General features: G+C 40.9%; 1 protein-coding gene across 2 annotated transcripts; it reads right to left on the bottom strand.

The window, feature by feature from the left end:
* Positions 1-1,004: 1,004 nt before the first annotated feature.
* Positions 1,005-23,445, bottom strand: LOC309498331 (uncharacterized protein). Of its 2 annotated transcripts, none has more exons than XM_082169036.1 (6): positions 23,364-23,445; positions 20,983-21,042; positions 20,162-20,719; positions 19,491-20,087; positions 8,470-9,078; positions 1,005-3,056 (listed from the first exon to the last, which is right to left on the bottom strand). In XM_082169036.1, exons 1-6 carry the CDS (start codon positions 23,386-23,388, stop codon positions 2,230-2,232), a joined length of 2,676 nt encoding a protein of 891 aa, XP_082025162.1. In that variant the 5' UTR covers positions 23,389-23,445; the 3' UTR covers positions 1,005-2,229. The 2 variants fall into 2 exon arrangements, with proteins under 2 accessions (XP_082025162.1, XP_082025161.1); XM_082169035.1 differs by having other exon boundaries at positions 19,491-20,093; positions 23,364-23,444.
* Between the last annotated feature and the right edge of the window lie 240 nt (positions 23,446-23,685).

Genomic DNA, 23,685 nt, shown 5'->3' with positions numbered 1-23,685 from the left:
GTGTGTGTGTGTGTGTGTATTCTGTGAATTTTAAAAAGAAATTTTAACCAGAAAAATCAAGTCTATTCCCAAAATCGTGCATCCCTTTAGTTTCTCTTGATATCAGTATATGTTCACTTTTTTTTTAATATATATACAGGGCCCAGAAGCAAGAGTCCTGCTGACTTCAACATTCACATGAGTCTCTGTACATGAACATGGTAAAGTGAAAATCAAACACCTTGGAAATGAAAGGTATGTACTATGTTTCAGGAATTGCACAAAGGTCTCTGTCTTTGGATCATTGTTTTCAATAATGTGCTTTTTTTGTCATTTGTTGTTTATCTTTGGATTATGTTGTGTTGTAAATAAATCCAAACAATCTAAAAGCCATTCTTTTTTAAATCTCCTCATTCTTTGTGCAAGGTTGCTCAGAATGACAGGGCCTGATCGCTCCTAATAGGGCCATTAGGGGGAGGGTCTTTGTCTTTCTCAGGTGTGAAAGACATACATATTAATGATTCATGATTCAATGATTCAATCATTTACTCGCATAAAGCTTTCTTACACAAAACACGTCTTACAAATTTTAAATCAATATATTGGCTTATCTGAATGAGCAGTCAGGATGATTTACACATAGTTTTGAAGCAAATATTCTAGGCCATGTGGTACAATTTTCAAAAGTCTTGTGAAGAAATAATCAGTATGGGTTTCATGGCCTTATTTCAGTGACAATTTTTTTTTTTTTACAAACCACGCATAAATGTCATTATCTCAAAACTACAAACTTTTACATACATGCTGCTGATATATTATTGTAGCAGAGTTTGTGCTAAATACAGTGTAATCAGACTTTAGCCATGAAAATGTCACAAGTAACAGAAATAAGCACAAATGTCAGAGCATGTCAGAACACCTCCAGGGCCCAGAAAACCGCTCAGACCCCAGAGGGTTAATGTACTTTTTAGATAAACAATTACCGAGTAGATTAATAGATGCATGAAATACTGATTTGAGTCAAAATTGTTTTATTATATTACAGAATATCACAAAGACAAATAGTGCATTACAATGTACAGAATATCTGGACAAACAAAACCAATACTGAAATACAACAGCATTCATTTACATATTACAATTTCTTACTATTAATATAAAATTCAAGTTATTTTCAAGTTATTTCAATCATCTGATTACTGTAGTGTCCTCCTCCATTCTGCTCTATCATTGTGTCAATCTTCTTCAGTAGATCATTCTCCTGCTCTCTGTTATTCACTAGGTGGTGCTGTGTTCAATCTCCTCAGGTACTTTCAGGACATGGTGTCAATCATCCCTACCAAATTTTGTGCTGATATGTCAAATAGTTTCAAAGATATTGCAATTTTTGACAAAATTCTAAATGGCGGACACATGGTTCATCCAATGGATTCGGGATGACGCAAGGAATCCATAGATACCACATTTATGATTTTCTGACAAACTGTTCAAAAGTTGACCAAAATAGCCATTTTACAGATCTCATGACCTGTAGGTGGCGCTGTTCCCAACTTTGGCATGGAACCTCAGGTCATGGCTCCGATGAAGTGTACCAATTTTCGTTTTGATTGATCAAAGTTTGTCCGAGCTATAGCTTCTGAATCAATTTTGGGTCGACCTTGTTAAGTTTGCGACATCATAACTTTAGAACAAAGATGAATAAAAAAAATCTGTCCACTCACTTCTGTGCAGATCAGTCCAAAGATCATTTGAGCATATGTTTGGACAAAATTGGACAAATTTTGAAGGAGTAGCGAAAAAAACTGAACACTGTACTTTTCAAAATGGCCACTACTGTAATGGGCGGAGTCTTAATGTAAGATATTGATTGCGATCACCATGATGAGTGGATTCAGGTGTACTAAGATTCATTTTTTTCTAGATCAAAGGGTTCAAAAGTTATAACCATTTCAATGTTGAAATTTTGAACTGGTGGTGGCGCTATAGAGTTGATCCTAGAGACTCAAAAATTGTTCCAATTACTATTCATTACCATCACTAAAAGTGTGCCAAATTTCATCATTTTCCTATGTTCCGTTGATAGGGCTGCCATTGACTCCCATTCGGGAAAAATAAGAAGAAGAAAACTAACAGATACAATAGGGGCTATCCCCTTTGGGGCTTGGCCCCTAAAAATAAAGGCTAAATACACTTCTCGCTATCTCTGTTATAAACTGTTCTGGTTTCTATGTGTGAAAGAATCCAGGAGTTTCAACTACAGACACATTCCTTTTTTTGTTGTTTTCTCTCCTCTAACTCCTCTAACTCCTTCATCACTCTCTCAATCTCCTTTTGTATTTGTTTCTCTATTTGTTGTTTTCTTTGCTCTTTCTCTCTCTTTCTCCGCTCTCTTTCCTGTCGTTTGAGTCTCTCAGCATCTTCAAGCATCTGATTACTGTAGTGTCCTCCTCCATTCTGCTCTATCATTGTGTCAATCTTCTGCAGTAGATCATTCACCTGATCTCTGTTATTCACATCTCTATTGTTGAAGACGTGAAATCTGCCTCCACACTGATCAACTAGATCTCTTAATGCACTGTTCTCCTCAATGAGTTCCTCGACAGACTCTCCATCTAGATGATCTCCATGAGTGAAGAGAATGATGGAGTAATTTAGCACTTCTTCTCCAAACATAATCTCAATCATCTGAGGAATCTGCTGCTCACGATCAGTGAATCTGTCATCTGCTCTGAACACAATGAGAAAAGCGTGCGGTCCAGGTCTGGATAAATAAAGACTTACCATGATCTTTGTCATCAACTCTACAGGGTCCATCTGTGTGTCAAAGAATCCAGGAGTATCAACTACAGACACAGATCTGCCTGAAACAGTGGCGTAAGCATCTGAGGATTCATGGGTTACCGCATTCATTCTCATCACAGATTCAAAATCTCCCAGTCCCAGTATTGTGTTTCCAGCTGCACTCTTCCCAACACCAGTTTTACCCAGAAGAACAATCCGTCTGGATGAGAGACTGGAGACTAGAGTGTCTGGTTCAGCATTTTTTGTGTCTCTGTCCTTCAGTGTCTCTGCAACTTCTATTGCATAAAAAAGAAACAAAATAAATAACAAAATAAAATAAAAACTATACTATTACATTTATTACCACAACACACACTCATTGCAATTCATTTTTATTAATTCTCCCTGCCAGCATTTTTTTGAAAAAAGTTGCCAGCCAGCACCAGCATTTTTCATGAATTTCACCAAACTTCCATGGCTGCCAGAAAATGTTGTTGTATGAATATCTGAACATGCAATATATCAAAATAAAGATCTGAGCCTCTGCTTTTTTTTCTTTGTTTTTAACGTTTTTCTCTACATTGTTAGACCTTAGACCAGGCTTCTTTCTTTTTTTTTTTTTACAGTAATGTAGCGTCTGGATAAATCATGGGTTGTTTAATCTGAACACAAATAATGCACATTCCTTCTGAAATCCAAAGCTTTTACACTCTGAACTCATGAATGTAAATCAGGACTCTCTGCAATCTAAATGACTGGCCTGGTGCCAACATGGCTGGGATTAGATTGTTTTCTGACACCATTTACGACTCTGCGATCCTCTCCAGAGACAATCGTATACTCCTCTCTCTCACTTTGGCCGCATCAAAGGAATTCCAAGCCCCCACTGTGTGCTCCACACACGCAGATTCAACCCTGGGGACTACGAAGCCATCTCACACACACACACACAAACGCACACACACAAAGACTTATACCGAAAAAACAGAATATAAGAGTTTAAATATTGTATACAACATATTCCATGTCCCCTGCTCATGCAGCTTAGTTTATGAGTTTCTAGTAGTTTTAAGTGAACCCTAAACGTGTATAATTCTACATATAAATGTAGCTCTGTGTCACTGTCTTGTAAAAATGTCATCGTAATCGTCTAGGCCCAAATGAGTCGAATCTCGACGACAAGTTACAATAATATGCATTATTTTTGTACATATCAACTGCTGAATTACGACTAGGGATGTTAACCGATGGTTGACCGTATCAACGTTAACCGATCAAAGTTGTCGGTAGTCAAAAAAAAAAAAAAAAAAAAGTGATCTCTAAATTAGGCTATAATAGACAGTGGACTAAACGCTACTACAGTTAGCCATCTCATTCCAAGATCTTTTTGTGTGAAGTGAACAAATCCCTCACACTCAATTTTTCATAACTGGCCTGTTTGTACTTAATAAACCAATAAAAACATTTGGCGCAAGGTCACAGCGTTTGGGTTCGCGCGCTCACAAGGTTTGCGAAAAGTAAAGGCTACAGGCTAAAACACTCAAGGTTAGAGCCAGGGCAGACGACAGGATGAAGCGTGCAAAGAAAAGTAGTGTGTGGGACCATTTCGCCAAAAAGAATGACACAGATGTAAGTTGCAACTTGTGTGATACAGTGCTTAAATACAGTAGTAGCACATCCATAGGCGTCGATTTCGGGCTCATGAGTCATTTTGTATCCACCACTTTTAAACTTAATTTGACTTTTGGTTCCAATTTTTTTACCGTTTTCAATGGTTATGAGGAGCAATATGAGAGAGAAATTTGGTAATCATTGTCTGACCCAACAAAAAAACATTATAATATTCATTTTATTTTATTTTTCGTGTTCGCATTTATGAGGGAAAAAACAACGTGTCAGTTCTCGGGTATGGACGTGCATGAGCGCTCTGAAAACGGCACTAAAAGACTGCTTTAAAACTTTCACAGAGACCTCAAACAGAACAGCTGCCTTTCTTTAAATTTAATTTCGTTTTGTATTAATTATATCTTAATTTTAATCAATGTTTCATGAACCAATTGCCTGGATTTAATAGATAAGAATTAAATATAGCAGAATCACAACATGGAGGCGCCGGCGAGTGAACTGGAGTTCGTCTCATAAATGAACCGAAACTCAGCGTATAATGCACATTCACAGCGTATTTAGACACATTTAGACGCATTCATAATCATTACTTTTACCGGTTCTTTGTGGCAAGCTTTATGCGTGCGGTTGTGCGCTTGAGTGCGGCTATATTACGTAAACGCTCATTATCCTGTAGGCTATAAGTAATTAAATTAATATAAAGGGGCAATTTGTCCACAAATGACTTAAATGAACAACTAGCCTACTAGTCGACTAGAAAAAAACTTTTAGTCGGAAGCAGCCCTTATTCCACATATTTTCGAACCAGGCAACAGGACATCTGGGTTCCTTAAGAGACCGGGACATGCAGTTTCTCCCCACTTCAGTTACTCACTTCAGTTCTGCATCTTCAGTTTTCTTCACTTCGGTTTCATTTTTAGCTTTAGTTTTAGTCTTTTGTCTTTGTTTTTCATATTCTCCTTTGTTCATTTCCACCTACGAGTGAACTGAACTTAGCCTGAAGTATTTCTGTGGTAACTTCACTTTCAATGGACTTTTAAACTACCCGCGACTCTGCGCGCCCCAGAAGAGACGAGAGAGCACGCCCAGCTCGGAAGGCCGACACGTGCGCCTTCTTTCCTCAGAAACACAAAGAGAACTCTATGCAAGTATTAGCTTTATCAAGCCTTTAATGCGTTAAAATTGTTTGCCCCTTCCGTGTTTAACTGTAGTCACATGTAGTCATGTATTCGTAGTTTCATTTATTAAAACCCATTATATTCTTGGTTGGCTCTGTCTGCTGCTCACATTACGAAGTCCCTTAAATGTTTGATCCAAGCTACAAGCTTTACATTTGTCGATTCTTTAACTAGTGTTTTTATAGAACAGAAAAGTTATTTTTCGTGGCCAGAAAAATAGCCTTTTCGTGAGAGTCTATAAAATGATAACTTTTCTTGAGAGTTGATAAACGATTGTGCGATCCGTTCGCTGGACGAACAGATTATTCGATAACAAATTAATTCCATTAAAGGTTATCCTGAGAATTTATCTATTCTAGACTATTGATATACTAATGATCAATTATAATTCGTTGTGATTGATTATTCATATATACAATTTGATGATCTATTAATGATTAAATATAATTCGTTGTAATTAATTATTGAAATATACAATTGATCTATTTTTGCCTATTTAACCTGTATGCGATACGTGATCATATTCATGATCAGCTATTAAAATATATCCCCTTCATTTGAGCTAGTGTCCTTACAGTAAAATACTGGCAACACTGTTGCCAGTTATTTACTGTTAATTGTACAGTTCTTTACTGTAATCTACAGTATGTTACTGTAAAAATGCACAAAATTAAAACTCAAGTTAACTAATTTCACTTGCTAAAACCGACTGCCTTAAATTGACTAGACTCAGCCTCCGATCGTAACGCCCATGGACCGTTGGCTGAACGTCTGATGCATATGGCACACTTTTCTAGAAACATTTCAGGAGTTTCGAAGTCACGATCTGATTGATGTTGAATTCTATCAGCTGTCCGGAAGACGTGTGTTTCACGTTCTTTATTGGTCCGCCTAGAAACAAATACAGTGATGCCAAAACCCCTCTTGGAAGAAGAAAGCCGTTGTGTTTACAACTGTGACAATGAGCGATTACCAGGATCAACTAAATGCTGGATTTTCAAAAGTATGTGAAGTTCGCGGCTCCATTGTTGAAGTAAACCTGCACAACATTCTTGAATGAATAATTTATTGGATTTATGTTGGTATGTTATTTTAGGGATATCGACATTATATTATCATGCACTTTAACATGACGGGAACAAAACGAACTGTGATTGGTTGCGTTACATTTCAGTCAAACTTCCTCTTGGGCGATCCAATTAAAGCTGCGATAGAGTCCAGACCTTCTGCCATCAGTCTGGCTACGAGACACTATAAATTGACCAACTGTCATTTAAATGTATTAACTAAAATTTATAATGCACTAATAATGTGAGCAAAGTATTACTGTGAACTTATTTCATTTGAGATCACTAAAAAAAATATTGAAAATAAAGAGATTTCCATAGCAAATACACAGTCAGTGCCTGTTAAATAATAATAATAATAATAATAAATGTTAAATAAAGCAACATGTAGCATATCATCAATGTTTCTAGAAGCATAGGCTCTACTCTTCAGCACAATGGTGACCCAAAAAAACTAAATTTTACAGTAAACTACTGGCAACTGTAATGGTCACCAGCTGGAGTGCCCTTGAGAGCCACCAGAGGGCACTCCACACCAGACTATCATGTTTCACTCACAAACTACATCTCCCATAATTCTCTGCCTGGACTCATCAGCACTCATTATCACATTCACCTGTGTCTCATTATCTTGTTTAGTTCACCCCATATAAGCCTGGTTCACCCTATCACTCACTGTGAAGACTTGTTTTAGTGTCACACTGCAATTCCGAGCATTCTCCCTGGTTTCATGTCTCTTGGTTTTTGGATTTATTGCCCTGTTCCCTGGATTACTCTTTTGCCTCTGACCCCTGCCTGTTTTGTTTGTTTGTTTGTTTGGACTGCCTTCCTGTGCTTGACCCTCTGCTTGTGTTTGATTCTGATTCTGGATTACTTAAAATAAAGCTGCATTTGGATCTCACGTCCGTGTCTTGGAGCAGTCTCGTGACAGCAACAGTGTTGCCAGGATATACCTGTTTTATTACTTGCAGTTTATAACGGTGGCTCTGGTCCCAGCAACAGGTGATGCGACACATCGGCTGGGTAACCTTGGTCGCATCAATGGCAGCTGCAAACCAGTTACTACCCGATCAAGCTACACTGTAAATCCTAACGCTCAAAATAATTAGTTGGTTTGAGTAGGACAAACTAAAATTCAACTAATTAGTTCAGTCAAATTAACTTGTATGAGTATTTAGCACTTTCTTTTTCTTTCAAGTTCACAGAACTGATATATTTTAAGTAAACTGAACGGTTTCATTGTTTTGAGTTTTATGAAATTATTTATTTTAATTTAGACAAACTTAAGTTTAACTGAAACGGCTGGGATGTCTATTTCCCAGCATGCTTTGCCAAAGGCACTCGAAAGGGAGAGTAAATGCTAAAATTAAGTGTAATATAATGTTTGTTTGTTTTTTGTGTAAGATTAATGTTAAGTGTGAGATTTAGTAGTGATTAATGTTTTGTCATGCTAATTTAGAAGAATTTCTGTTAATATTGGCTTTAATTACCATCATGGTGACATGCAGCTTGATCAAGTGGTTCATGTAGCTTGATTTGAGAGCAAATAATCCCTTTATATTATTGCGCTCATACAGCAAGTGCTTCTGTAGAACATACTATTGCTAATATGTTAACAAATTAGAATGTTAGCAGATTAGCTTTTAAAAGCTAAATTTATACTAATAAAAGTGTTCACATTGTTATTACATGAAAGTTTTAAAATAATTGTATGAATTACTGTACTCATACATTTTGAGTACTTGCATTTCGCGTTTGATACTTGCGTTTCAGATAATTAAAATAGGGCTCCCCAAAAGTTCCGAATATTTACAATTTAGTTGGTGTAAAAAACTCACCCATTGTGTCAATGTATGTCCTAAGTATTTTTGTAAGCAGCTCTTGAACTTGTCCATTAGGTCCTCTTTTCTTGTTGTTGAACACATGGTATCTCTGATCATATTTCTGAACGAGTTTATTCAGTGGTTCAGACAGATTAATGAACTCTTTAATAGTGATGTTTTCTTCCTCTAGTTCGTCTCCTCTGGTGAAGAGAATCCAGGTTTTCTCCAAGCATTTTTGTCCCAGCAGCTCCTCAATCTTCTCAACAGTTTTTATCTCTTCTTCAGTGAAACTATCAGCTTTGATGACCAGCAGAAACACACAGCGACCTGATTCACACTTCTGCAAAACCTTTTCATTTATCATCTGCTGAATCTCTTCATCACTCGTGTGTGTGTTAAATAATCCTGGTGTGTCATAAACAGTGACTGGAAACCCATCAACAGTTCCAGATTCACCAGCAACATCTTGTGTATAAGATTTAGAGCTTTTCTTTGAGATGAAAGCTTGTCGCCCCAGTATTGTGTTTCCTGATGCACTCTTCCCAGCTCTTGTTTTTCCCAGTAGGACCAAATTTAAATGCTGATTGAACAACATATTTGCTCCCTCCATTTCTCTTCCACAGCCTAGAAAGAAATAACACAAAAGAAAAAAAGTAACACACGGAACAGTTAACCATAGTTAACATATGATATTACAGTAAAATAAAATCACATTTCATATCAAATCCTCCAAATAAAGTTTAACATTTATAATTTTGCAAGGGTTGCAAATGTTCTGAATTTTCCATGATTTTAGATGTTTCCCCCATCTAACACTGCCATTTAACGAGCTGAGGAGTTTAATCAGGTGTGCTTCATGAGGGAGGAATACAACATTTCATTCCAGCAACAGGGTTGAGAAACTAATGAAACTTCAAGTCTATTTGTCATTCGCACAAAGGCATAAGAATATGAAATGAAGATTAAAATACATAAAGCTTTACATTTAGAAATAGTGTAAGTTGTTGTATGTTGACATTCTTCATCTGAGTTCAGCTTCTGTTTCAGTGTTTATTGTGTAATGCACACAGATGCTGTTCACAGACTGAGCAAAACATGAACAACTGAACTTTAAGCTTCAGAGGTACATGTAGTAAATTATTGTAAATTATTGTGAAGTCAGAATCTAGAGCAGAACTATTTCAACACAACTGAAAACAAACAGAATGAAATTAAATGTGAATGAAATGAAATCTTGTTTACACTATTGAACTTTTACAGAATTAAAAAAATTATTTCTCTTACGAGAGGTTCTCTCGTATTGCGTAAGTTGCTTATGCTACGGGTAAAGTCATCTTTTCTCGAGATCTGAAGCCAAAAATGTATCCTTAATTTTGTATATATTGTCAACGCAGTGCGGCAGCCAGCAGACCATAGCAGGCTGTATAAGCATGCTCATTGGCTGACCTGCGGCAACTGCTGCAGCCTATCGGTGAGCCCTGCGTGACGTTGCGCCCTCTACGCATCACAGCCCACCAGAATGGGTGTGGCTTAGCATATATAAAGACGGGCTCAACAGGCTGAACTCTGATTTTCATCTCTTCAGCAAAGCTCTTTGCATCGCTGGATCTTGAGAAGCCGCCGCCGTTGAAGCAAGCAACCAGCAAGCCTGGGAAGCGTCTGAGGAAGCCGGCCGTCTTCGCCGCCTTCAGCCATCCGTGCCTGTTGAGCTATCCGGCGACAATATCCTTTTTCTGCTGTGTGTGTTCGCCGCTGCGGAGACCGCCGGAGGAGGTCCGCCGGAGACCGCCATCTGATCTGCGCTCTCTGTCTGGGCCGAGAGGACGCAGCCACCGCTCTCTCTACGGGCAGCTGCCCTGAGTGCGAGGAGCTTTCAATGTCGACCCTGCGGGCTCGACTTGAAGCTTTTAATGACGAAGCTGTCACTCCGCCTGTCTCTGCTGGGCCGCGCAGGAAGAAGCGCCGCTCCCAGAGGCCACCGGAGACCGTTGTGGCGCTTCCTTCGAGCCTCTTTCTCGCCTTCTCCGCCCCCCCTCTTGGACGCGCAGCCGCCGGCTCCCGCCCGCGCCGCCGCCGCCTCAGGGGATGAAGCGGATGAAGTGGACGAGGACGCCGCTGCTGACAGCTGCTCTATCCTGGTCTCTGACAGCGAGGAATGGTCCGGTTCTCACCACTCTGCCTCCTCGTCAGTCCAGGAGTCCGGCCGTACTCGGGCCGGCGTGGATGCGGAACTACTGCGCCTAACATTTTCCCCCCGGTGCCGCTCTCGTGCCCCGTTCCTCGCACAATATGCTCCCCGTCCAAAGTCACCGGGACATCATGTGTAAAACGGCCAGCCATCACTGTCTGCGAGCTGCCGTATTCGAGCACCAAGAGCGCGCACACTGCGCCCGCGCCTCCGATTCAGGTTCTCGAGCCCGCAGAATGCGGCGATCGGAACCCAGAGACCATTGTGCCCCTAGACACACATGCAAAAGCATGAGAAGCTATTCCAGGCATGTCAAAGGCATGCTTTCGGGCAGGAACCGAGATGAGAGTGAATGGGGAAGTAGCACACCTACTTCGTGCAGAAATAGCTAAACTTCTGTGCAAAGGGGCCATAGAACCAGTACCGCCTTCTCTGAGCGAGTCAGGCTTTTACAGCCATTATTTCCTCGTGCCCAAGAAGGACGGAACTCTCAGACCGATTCTAGATCTGAGATATTTGAACAAAGCTCTTATGAGAAGACCGTTCAAAATGCTCACAACCAGACAGATCCTTGCGCAAATTCGCCGGGGGACTGGTTTATTTCCCTCTATCTGAAAGACGCTTACTTTCAGATTCAGATAATACCCCGTCACAGGCCATTCTTGAGATTCGCCTTCGACGGTCAGGTATATCAATACACCGTCCTGCCGTTCGGCCTGTCTTTAGCACCCCATACATTCACAAAGTGCATGGACACGGCTCTCGCTCCCCTGAGGACTCAGGGCATGCGGATTTTGAACTATTTGGACGATTGGCTGATTCTAGCACAGTCAGAGGAAGAACTTATTTCTCACAGAACAGTGCTTCTCGGCCATCTGGAAAGCCTGGGTCTCACGGTCAACTGGACCAAGAGCTCATTACTGCCCAGTCAGTCAGCTTCTTTTCTGGGTATAGAACTGGACTCTGTGGCAATGACGGCCCGGCTGTTGACACAGCGTGCGTGCCGTGTTCAACGCCTGGCCGCGTCTTTCCAGAAAGGCAGTGTCGCACCTCTAAAAACATTTCAGAGGATGCTGGGTTGTATGGCATCAGCTGCAGCAGTGCTTCAGTAGGGTGGTCCTTATCAAGTCCAATTTTTATTTTTTTTTGCAAAATGTTAGTGTCTTAACCTCTTAAACTGTTCCTTTTAACTTCAAAATTTGAAATATGCAAACATGTTGACAAAAAAAGATATTTAGAGGTAGCTCAATCATGTGGAAGATTGCCTATGTTAAGCTGTGCGGCGTTATTGTGATATGCAAGTAATATTAAAAGTTGCTGCAAATGAACTACATTTTATTGAAATCAGAGCAACACTGACATGACAACAATGACAACAATCTAAAAAAAAGCACAAAGTTTTCAACAATCCCTCATTTCTGATGCTCAGCAGCTAGTGTTGACTTTTTGCAGTCTGGATAGATCCGTCGGTGATCTTCCACCACATGAAGGAGAAACGCCAATTGTTCTTCAGAGTGTGTGAGATAGCCATTGTATTCTTGAATCAGAGCCACTCCTCTCTCGGCGTGATCATTGACTACTTTCATTGCATGTATGGTTGCCTGTGCCTCCTGATAATCTGCATGATTCGGCCAAAGTTCCGGGTCAATTTCAAGGAACGTAATGTAATTTTTTAAACCAAAAAATGTGCTCTAAACCCAAACAATAACCAAGGTGATCATCAATAGAAATATGTATTGATTCCACCAGGAAAGGTAAATCTGCTAAACCGGGTCATGGATGGATTAATTTGGATTTAGTTTCTACAATAAGTAAACTGAGATATGTATCTAAAATACATATTTAGGAATATATGATGCATTAGATGCTTTTATGGAGATTTTTTTGGAATTTTACAAGCCAGGTACAATACCAATTCAAATGATCTGTTTTTACAAAAATCATCAAAATCTCAGAAAGTTTAAAGCTATTGAGCTACCAGTAATTATTATGTTACTGCCATAAAAATTGGCATGCTGTATTTTCTTATATAAAGGAACAATTTGAAGGGTTAAGAGCATGACAATTGGAGACTTTAAAAATAAGGACCACCCTATGCTTCAGCTGGGTCTACTGCGTATGCGCCCGCTGCAACGCTGGTTGAACGCTCGAGTGCCTCACCGAGCCTGGGCGTCCGGCTGCATCCGAATCAGAGTGACTCAGAGCTGCGTTTCAGCACTGAGACCCTGGTTAGCGGCTGACTGGTACCAGTGGGGAGTGACAATGGGAGCCGTCTCGCACCAGAAAGTTATCTCGACAGACACCTCCAACTTGGGTTGGGGCGCTCTTTTCGAAGGCAAACCGTTTTTTGGCCTGTGGTCAGACCAGGAGAAATGCCTTCATATAAACTGTCTGGAGATGATAGCGGTCGAAAACGCACTGAAGCGTTTCCTCCCACACATACGGGGCCACCATGTTCTAGTCCGCTCGGACAACATGTCTGTGGTGTCCTACGTGAATCACCAGGGCGGTGTCAGATCCAGAAACCTCTGCAAACTGACAGAACGCCTTCTCGTGTGGGCCCATCACTCATTGCGCTCGCTGAGAGCCTCGCATATACCGGGCCACAGGAATGTCGGCCCAGACAGACTGTCCAGGGACAACATTCCCCCGGGAGAATGGTCCCTGCACCCTCAAACAGTCCAGTTACTATGGCGCCTCTTCAGCAAAGCGGAAGTCGACCTTTTTGCGTCGAAAGACAACGCTTATTGACCGAGATTTCTCTCAAAGAGCGAGGACGCGCTGGCCCAAACCTGGCCCAGCCGCCCGCTGTATGCTTTCGCTCCGATCTCGCTGTTACCACAGGTAATCAAGAGGATCAGGGAAATGCGCCACTCAGTGTTCCTCATAGCCCCGCGATGGGAGAACCAAACCTGGTACCCTGGTGAGGCTGTCGCACATAGCCCCATGGCCGATCCCGGTGAGGAGAGATCTTCTCTCTCAGGCCAGTGGATCAATTTGGCATCCCCATCCAGAGCGCTGGTCTCTGCATGCGTGGATAATCAACGGATACCCGTTGCTTTGTCAAAAGGGGTCGTCACGATCACACAGTCTAGAGCTCCTTCTACAAGAAGGCTCTACGCGTCTAAATGATCAGTGTTCTCCAAATGGTGCGCTACAAAGAGCCTGGACCCACACACGTGTGGGGTTTCGTGGGTGCTTTTCCTTCCTTCAAGATCTGTTGGACAAGGGCAGGTCTTGGGCTTCCACGCTCAAAGTTTACGTTGCGGCTATTGCAGCGTTCGCTGAGCCGACGTGCAGCCGTGCGATAGGAAGGAACGAGCTCATCATCCGCTTCCTTAGAGAAGCAGGGGAACCCAAGTAGACTCCATCCATGCACCTTCTTCTCCCGCAAACTCAACCCGGCGGAAGTCAATTACGACATCGGCAACAGGGAGCTGTTAGCCGTCAAGCTGGCACTTGAGGAGTGGAGACATTGGTTGGAGGGCGCACAACATCCATTCGTCGTGTTGACAGATCACAAGAATCTACAGTACCTCAGAGACGCCAAAAGATTAAATACACGACAGGCCAGATGGGATTGTTCTTTACCCATTTCCGCTTTACCATCTCCTACCTCCCTCGTTCCAAAAATATTAAAGCGGATACTCTATCCCGTCTCCATAGTCCTGAAGAGAGAACAGAAGAGCAAGAACATCCTGCCTGAAAACCTCTTTGTAAGTCCCATCACCTAGTCTGAAGAAACCCTGCCCTCCTCCAATGTCTTCACCAACACTCCGCCGGGTTGCCCACCAAGTTTGCTCTACATCACCCGGACACGGCGCACTCCTCTCATCCACACTTCCCACACGTCGCTGGGCACTGGCCACCCAGGGGTCAATGAGACCCTCTTGCTGCTAAAAGAACGCTTCTGGTGGCCTAACATGGCAGCGGACATCAGAAGGTACGTGAGAGGTTGCAAGGATTGCGCCATCTCGAAGAGCCCTCGTCATCTTCCCTCTGGAAAACTTCTCCCACTGCCCGTTCCCAACAGACCCATGTCACACCTAGGAGTCGATTTCATAACTGACTTACCTGCTTCCGATAACTGTACCTGCATAGTGCATCCTTGTAATCATCGACAGATTATCCAAGTCATGCCGTCTAATTCCCCTGAAAGGACTTCCCACCGCCATACAGACTGCTGAGCTGATGTTCAACCAGATTTTCAGAGTTTACGGAATTCCCGAAGACATTGTGTCAGATAGAGGGCCTCAATTCATCTCCAGAGTATGGAAGGTGTTCTTCTCGCTCCTAGGTGTGACCGTCAGCCTCTCCTCTGGTTACCATCCGCAGTCGAACGGGAAAGCAGAAAGGAAGATACAGGAGATCGGACGTTTCCTCCGTACCTTCTGTCACAGCCACCAGAACTCTTGGAACCAGTTCTTGGGTTGGGCCGAGTACGCACAGAACTCCCTGCGGCAACATACCACTGGACTCACTCCCTTCCAGTGCGTGCTCGGTTACCAACCCCCATTGTTCCCCTGGTCTGGGGAGCCATCGGATGTTCCTGCCGTCGACTACTGGTTCCGAGAGAGCGAGAGGGTTTGGGACTCAGCTCACCACCATCTGCAACGGGCACTGCGTAGACGTAGAATGACAGCCGACCTTCGCCGCTCCGACCGTCCACCAGGGACATCAGACTATGTCTGCCTTGCCGAAAGCTGAGTCCCAGGTTCATTGGCCCCTTCACCATCGTGAAGCAGATCAACCCTGTCACTTATCAACTCCAACTGCCACCACAGTACAGGATTCATCCTACCTTCCACGTCTCCTTATTGAAACCACATCATCCCTCTGTTTCTGTTTCCACAGATCCTGGCACAGCCGCAGAACCTCCCCTTCCACTCATCCTAGAGGACGGGGCCACCTACTAGGTTCATGATATCTTGGACTTCCGGCCCCGTGGTGGTCTCCTAGAGTATCTCGTGGACTGGGAGGGCTACGGTCCCGAGGAACGCTCATGGGTACCTAGAGACGATATACTTGATCCTAACCTGCTCGAACAGTTTCACGCCACTCATCCAGAGAGACCCGCACCCCGGGGTAGAGGTCGACCACCACGACGTCGGGGTCCACGGCCCTCAGGAGCGGGCCGTGGAGGGGGGGGTAATGTCACAATCACGCCAGACTCCCCCCTCACTCAATCACAGCGCACTCTCTCTCCTGAGTACTGATCACACACACCTGCACGCAATTACCTCCAGCACTTAAGCCTCACTCTCAGTCATTGTCCGGTATCGTTTGCATCAAGACGCTAACGCTGTGCTTACCTCTAGGACTCCAAAGCTGTTTACCTGTCTCCTTGTTGTCTCTCCAAGTCTTCATCGTTGTTCCTCATCTCCAGTGTGTTCTCCCGAGTCTGCTTCATCCATGTGTGTCTCCATCCGATCTCCTTCTACAAGAAAACGAACTGAGTCATTCAAGTCTATATCGTCTGGATATTCTACTCACCCACTTACCTTCACCAGCACTGCCGATCACTCATCTGGTTGTTCAAAATAAACTATCATTACCTGCATCTGTGTGTCTGACCCTTCTGTCTGGATATATGACCTCTGGAAGCATCTCTTTTAATAGTTTATTCGGTATTCGGTATTCAGTATAGGGTCTAACATACATTTTTGTCGATTTAGATGATTTAATGAGTTTAGAAAATTCTTCCTCTCCTATAGCAATGAATAAATAAAAAATTTCCTCAAGGAGACTACAATGCACTTCCTGATGCGATACTGTAGTAGACGGTTGCATAGTTATCATTTTCTCCCTAATATTATTTATCTTGTAAGTAAAGAAATTCACAAAGTCATTACTCCTGTGCTGCTGGGAAACGTCTGGGGTTGAAGCTTTATTTTTCGTTAATTTAGTCACTGTTTCAAATAAATACCTAGGGTTTTGTTTATTTTCTTCTAATAGGGTTGAAAAATAAGCAGATCTAGCAGCTTTTAAGGCCTCTCTGTATGCAATCGAGCTCTCTTTCCATGAAATGCAAAAAAAACTCTAGTTTTGTTTTCTTCCAGTTGCACTCCATTTTTCTGGCTGCTCTCTTAAGGCGCCAAGTGTGCTCGTTGTACCACGGCGTTGGACTATTTTCTTTAATCTTCTTTAAGCGCCATGGAGAAACTGTGTCTAAAGTGCTGGAAAAGCGATATCGAGTTCTTCTAAGTTACCCGGGATGCTTAGATGATGAAACTGATCAGGAATATTATTAATAAAGCAATCTTTAGTGGCAGAAGTGATAGGTCTAACATATTGGTAACACAGAGTCGGCTTTGCAGCCTTGGCTAAATGAAGTTTACACAAGACAAAATAATGATCTGAGATGTCATCGCTCTGCTGCAGAATTTCAATGGCATCAACATTGATTCCATGTGATAATATTAGATATAGAGTATGATTACAACTAGGGGTGTCGCAATATACCGGTGTTGACGATAATCGTAATATTCAAAGCATGAAATATCGACATCGTGTTAATTTAGAGTGTGACAATATACCGGTATTGGCGATAACCACAATGTTTAAAATGAATAGGACTCTTATGATAACATGATACGTAAATACTCCAGCGCCAGTACCTGGTTGACCTCTCAGGTGACAGTATTGCACCCGCTGACACCTGTCAAATAAGAAGACGACGGTAGTGCTCGTCCGCGCCCGCGCAGCTAGAGTGGAACACTCTGTCCACACCCGAAAAAAGTAAGCTCGCCAGTATTAAGAACAGAGTTCTTCGGCTTCAAAGAAAACAGCACCTTAAAGGTGGTCGCACACCAGACGAGAAGCGCAGCGCCACGTCTTTAAAATTCGAACACATTCTCTATGAGTGTACACACACCGGCGGCTGCGACGCCCAGCAACGGCTCAGGACCATGTTCAAAATCCTGCCGCGACACAGAGCGTCATTTACATCGTTTTATATTAAATTTACATATTTGTCTCAAACCATCGTAAATGATTTCACCCTGTGCTGCAATATACATTTAATTTTACATTAATTTACAGAAATCAGCTGCTTGAATGAAAATTGCTGATGTTATCGGATTTTCAGGTGATATTCTCAATTCATTCAGTTAACGGACGCTCTGAGGTAAAGTGTTCAGATCACAGACTCAGCAACTATTATTTAATTGTACAGTGTAATCATAACATAGTACAGACATTATCTCAATTCCATAATGTCCTTAAACAATGATATTGCTGGCCATAAACTGAGACGTGCGTGGTGTGCGATATCTCGAGTTGTCATAGATGCGACGCGGCTATTATTTTACTAGTCATGGAATGGGAAACGTGACATTAACTGTTAACAGGGGGTTTCTGTGTTCATATATTAATAAAGGGGGATTATTAAAATTAAGAACCCCGTTTTCTTTACTCATCTTATTTTTGTATTTGCATTTGCACTTGATTTTTTTTTTTTTAAATCTGCTATCTGCATGACTTTATTGGTGCCGGTGCAACAATAGGTTTAAGAGCTTTTCAGTTCTTCAGGAAACCTTCAGACAGTGGTTTGCTTCAGTTTGAAACCAGATAAACTTCACATGCTTGTCTTCTTTCACAAGAATTTGCCATAGATTGAGTACGCAAGAAGTAAAAAATGCATGTGCCTTGTCTATCAGTATCCTTATGTTTGTTGGGTAAAAAAGAAAAACTATATAAACAAAGTAAAAATGAATTTGACTGATAACTACCCGAAATAGATTCTATAGATATCGCGATATATCGATATCGTGAATTCTTTTGGCCACAATAACCGTGGTGTGAAAAATCTAACATCGTGACAGCACAATGAGTAGGTCCTGACACGTGTTGTCTAACTCCAATAGTGTTAAGAATGTCGTTAAATGCCTATCCCAATGCATCTTTTTTGTTATGTACATGTATATTAAAATCACCAACAATTAGGCTTTTATCTGCAGCCAATACTAACTCTGATAGCAAATCAGCAAATTATTTGATAAAGTCTGTATGGTGCCCTGGTGGCCTGTATACAGTAGCCAACACAATTCTCAAATGTGATTTATCATTTACACGAGATAGTGTTACATTAAGCACCAACACTTCAAAATAATTATATTTAAAACAAGACTTCTCAGTAATTCTGAAGATATTACTATAAATTACAGCAACACCTCCCCCTTTGCCTTTCAGATGAGGCTCATGTTTATAACAGTAATCTTGGGGCGGTGGACTCATTTAAAGTAATGTAATCGTCTGGTTTTAGCCAGGTTTCTGTCAAACACAGCACATATAGGTTATAATCTGTAATCATATCATGAGTGCTTTTGAAGTAAGGGATCGAGTATTCAGCAACCTTAGCTTTATCATTTTGTTGATCTGTATTATATCTCTTTTTTATTTGTTGAACATCAATACAATTGTTACCCTTAAATGGGTTTGGGAGGTTTTTGTATTTCCTAATTCGGGGAACAGATACATTCTCTGTATGATGATATCTGTATGTATGTGTGTATGTTTGTACCCAGAGCTCCTGGAAACCACAACAAATTCCTTGTGTGTCTGCGCACACTTGGCAAATAAAGCTCATTCTGATTCTGATTTTGGCGTGTCTGTGAACAATCAGAATGTTTGAATATTTGAATTTTACATTTTGTAATTTTTTATTTATTTTAGAATGTAGAATGTTTAATGTTGTTGTAGTGCTGTTTAAAAATACAAAGGTATAAAACACTATTACCGGTATACAGTAAAACTATGCTATAAAATTTCATTGTAAATTTAAAATTGAATGTTTTGTATTTTTTCTAGTTCCACTGATTGAGACATAAACTGATTTTCAGGTCATTACCTTGTGACAGTAAAAGTGTCTCTAGTGAATTAATTTTCTTCTTCATCTCTTCATATTTCATCAGTTTTTTCATCTGTGCCTCCAGAAATGTCTCTGTGGAGAAAAACCCTCCTCTGTTTTCTTCAAGCATCTGCTCAACGTTTTCCATCAACATGGACACTTGTGTGGTGGGACCAAAGAAATGATGTCGTCCTCCAAAACTCTCAATAACAGTCTGTGTTTCTTCATTGAGTTCTGCTTTCTGATGATCTGAATTCTGCATTATGAGGATCATGATATATTTGTTGATTCTTGAGCTGAAGATCCTCTGGATCTCCTCCATTTCTGCGTTGTCTTCATTATTGAGTGGATCGGGAATAATGAGGAGGAAAACATGAACTCCAGGATCACATAGAGACACACAGCGGAGAGTCTGACGCATCATTTCCTCCTCTGAGAGCCGAGTGTTGAACAGAGCTGGAAGCTCCACCAGACTGAGCACACGACCATGAAGCTCCACGTCTGATCTTCTTTCTTTCTGTTGCAGGATCAGCTCTGATATGGAGGATTTTAATGTGCCGTCACTCCCACACACAACCAGATTCAGCTTCTCTCCCTCTGAAACTGATTGAAGAAGAACATTTAAAAACTGTTAATTTATCACTAGAAACATCAAATATCATCACACTCACGTCTTTTGGCCTGTTGCTTCATTGAGAAATACTGTGAAGCTTCAGCACAAACCAGGTGCAGTCCATCATTCATTTGCTCAATCTCCTCAAACATCTGCAGAAGATCATCAGGAGATCTTCTTCCCTGAAGACTGAAGTGTCTGTTGAAGCATTTCTGAATAATTTTCTGTAGGGTGTCATTGGTTTCAGTCGGCTCTTGTGTGGTGAGAACCATGGTGTGTTGATAAACCTGCTCAGAGAAAGAGTCCAGCACCTTCTCCACACACTCTTGATCTTCTGTTGAACACTGATCATGTTTGAGGAGCAGAACGATCACATGAGGTCCTGGATCAGACAGATACACACACTCTCTCACTTTCTGTGTGATCTGATGATCTGAGATGTTTGTCTGGAGCAGCTGAGGACTGTTGATGACGATCACACGTCTGTCTTTCAGTCTTCCTCCGACTCTCTCGACAACATCTGGAGGAGCTTCACTGTCAAACACTGCTCGTCCCAACAGGAAGTTTCCAACTCGACTGTTTTCTGACACGCTCTTCCCCAGCAGAACAATCGTCACTGTAAAGAGAGAAATCAGACATTCAGTGTTAACAATCATCTCATCATACATATGCATGCCATATGTAACATTATGATGCCAAGATCTTAAACTTAATCCAACATTAATCCAACATCACTGATCGAAATGTACATTATCCATCAGTAGGAGGTGTTTTTGAGGCTGAAATGATCTCTACTGCTTTGAAATGGTCAAGCTGCCCATAATTTCTACATTCTCTTCACCACTTCATGTGTTTGTTCATCTATTCATCTAGACTTACTTTTAGGAGGTTGTTCTTTACTCCATTTTCTCCTGCGATAAGGACTGTGGGCATCAATCCCTATATGAAACAAAAGACTTGCATTATATTTGACTCTTTCATCACAGTAGCACAGTATCACATCTTTAAATGATTTATAACAGAATTATGAAAGAGATGCTGAGAAAACAGTTTAGAAAATACAATCAGTTTAGGGTTTTCTGTTTTGTTGTCTTGAAGAAACAGAAAATTTAGCTATGTTTGACTTTCTATGCTATGAATATGCAATGAAGAAACTGTGATGAAGTTAAATGTCTTTAGCTGCTCTTACTTGGTCAGTTTCATATTAAATTATGAGGATTCTGCATGTAAATGAAGTACTTAATGACATTTAAAATCTATTGACTCTATTTGATAAATTGTTCATGAGCAATCATTTGAATCTGTCTGTGATCCATCATATTCTCTGATTTCTGACATCTCTCTGTTCATCATCCTGTATGAGATTCAGAGATTTCACCACTCTACTGAACTACATAAAAATAAAATAAACAATGATTTTAATCATTAAAAGCAGGTTAAGACAGTTGTGTTAAATAGCATAATATAGAGCTTTTATCTTCAATTCTGCAAAAAATGGTCGGCGCGCGGCGCCCAGAGCATGGTCTAAAAGGGTTGCCCATATTCTCTTAAAGTGTAATTGATGTGTTTTGGATATAATGTGAAATAAACCAACCAGAGTCTCATCTCCCATTCCCTTTAAAAGCCAGTTGCGCTCGCGCCATGGCGGATTCACTATTTACATGGAGGAATTTGCAAGTGGAAAAACTGAACGCATCTCCAGAGCGTAAATGGATCATCTACGGGAAAAGCCGGATTCCACCATATCTTTATGTACACAATAATAATCTTTTGATTTGTAATCCTTTTAATTTTAATATTTGGCATGTTTGTGTGCTGCTGTGTGTTTAATAAACAGAGTGTGCACACGGTGTGGACCCACCTATAGGCGCAAATTACTACCACGCTCTTTAAAGGAGAACTCCGATCAATTTTAACATTGAGCTAATTTTTTTGTCAATTTGGAGTGCCGTCAGTACAGAGAACAACGACAAAAATCGGTGTTGCCTACACCGTGTTATCCTCTTTTTAAAATTTGCACCCTGTTGACTTCAATGGGGCAAATTTTAAACCTGCTTTTAGCCTCTTAACATCCTTGATGTGTCATTACAAGTGCCCAGCCATGTGAGTGATTCCTTTAGAGTGAACATGGGTGAATCTGACTGCAGTAGATGTGAAAGATATGAATAAAAATGATAATAATTCAGCCAGCGCTCATACCTGTATTTACATCCTGTTTTCGGTCGAAGTCCACAGTAATCAATTGTCGAGTTCACGCGCGTGATCATAGGTAACTAAACCTATGCACGTGAACTCGACAATCGACTACTGTGGACTTTGACCGAAAACAGGATGTAAATACAGGTATTATCTGAGTCAGTATGCGGAAAAGATGATAAACACACAAAAGTTGTGTTTATGTTTCATTCAATAACTTCATTGTTACATTCCCTGTGTAGCCTACATGTCATCAGCTTTCTCTACCATTATAATCGGTTTCCCTCAATACCTCATACTCAAGGATTCCCCTTCCGTCGGGACAAAACGCTTAACGTAGCTTAATAGACTAATACAGTGATATAAAAGACCAAACTCGCACCTTATTGGGGAAGTAGGCTGTAGGCTACTATATATAGGCTACAGGCAAGAAGATAGACTCAGAATATGAACTTAACACGCAGTTTCATGCTGAGCGTTTTGTGATATACTGGCATAAAATCAACACTTGATCAATACTAACACATTCTATTCTATTCTATTCTAGGAAGAGTCATAGCACTTGCATAATTGTTGTCCTCCTATTGTTAGTTTAACTGTAAATTGCTTTGGATAAAAGCGTCTGCTAAATGACTAAATGTAAAATTGGCTTGACATTGGACATTCGCACATTTAGGGACCGTCTCTAAAGTTGCATACACCATTGGCATACACGTTTCTAACTTCAATAGCAAACTTAAATTTATTTGAATAAATATAAAAAATCTAAAGGGTGCGCATTATGCCTGACACTACATGAACACTTTACAGTTTGTTTTATGACTGTAGAGTTCCTAGATCTCATGTCATTTTCACAATTCAAAAGTTGTCTACTGAAAGTTTTTTGGAAAGACGTTTTGTGAGCTAAATTGGCATAGTGTTAAACAACAGTTCAACCCATTGAACACACTGTAGGCCCACTTCTGTCCATCACAGCCTCATCATTCTGTCAAAAACTATCCAAACACTATCCTGACTATGGTCTAATTCATAAACAATAATGTGTTTATAATTAAATGTGTTACCTTTATGTGGAGGTTTAGAAGTCATTCTTGGGAGTTTCTTTCCTCATTGCCTGTATGAGAGCAAGACGAAATCTGTATGTGCGGGAGGAGTCAGTCATGATACAAAGGTTAAACAACTTTTACTGTCTCTATTGAACAACAGGTGCAGGTAAAAGTTCAAGATACAGTTCCTGTGGGAATGAGGCATAATGTAAAGGACAAAGACATTAGAGACTTTCAGCAACAAAATAGATGCACAATAAAGCGGAGTGAAATTATGAAATTTCAATATATATATATATATATATATATATATATATATATATATATATATATATATATA

This window comes from Leuciscus leuciscus (assembly GCF_965113295.1).
Source record: "Leuciscus leuciscus genome assembly, chromosome: 1".
NCBI classification, from domain to species: Eukaryota; Metazoa; Chordata; class Actinopteri; order Cypriniformes; family Leuciscidae; genus Leuciscus; species Leuciscus leuciscus.
This window is presented reverse-complemented; position numbering and strand designations above follow the sequence as displayed.

Coding starts and splice junctions, on each gene's coding strand:
- LOC309498331 (XM_082169035.1), bottom strand. CDS start 23,388: ATGACTTCTAAACCTCCACATAAAG. Junction 21,043..23,363: donor TTCTAAACCTCCACATAAAG/GTAACACATTTA, acceptor TGTTTCATATAG/GGATTGATGCCCACAGTCCT. Junction 3,057..8,469: donor GACATACATTGACACAATGG/GTGAGTTTTTTA, acceptor TTTATGCAATAG/AAGTTGCAGAGACACTGAAG.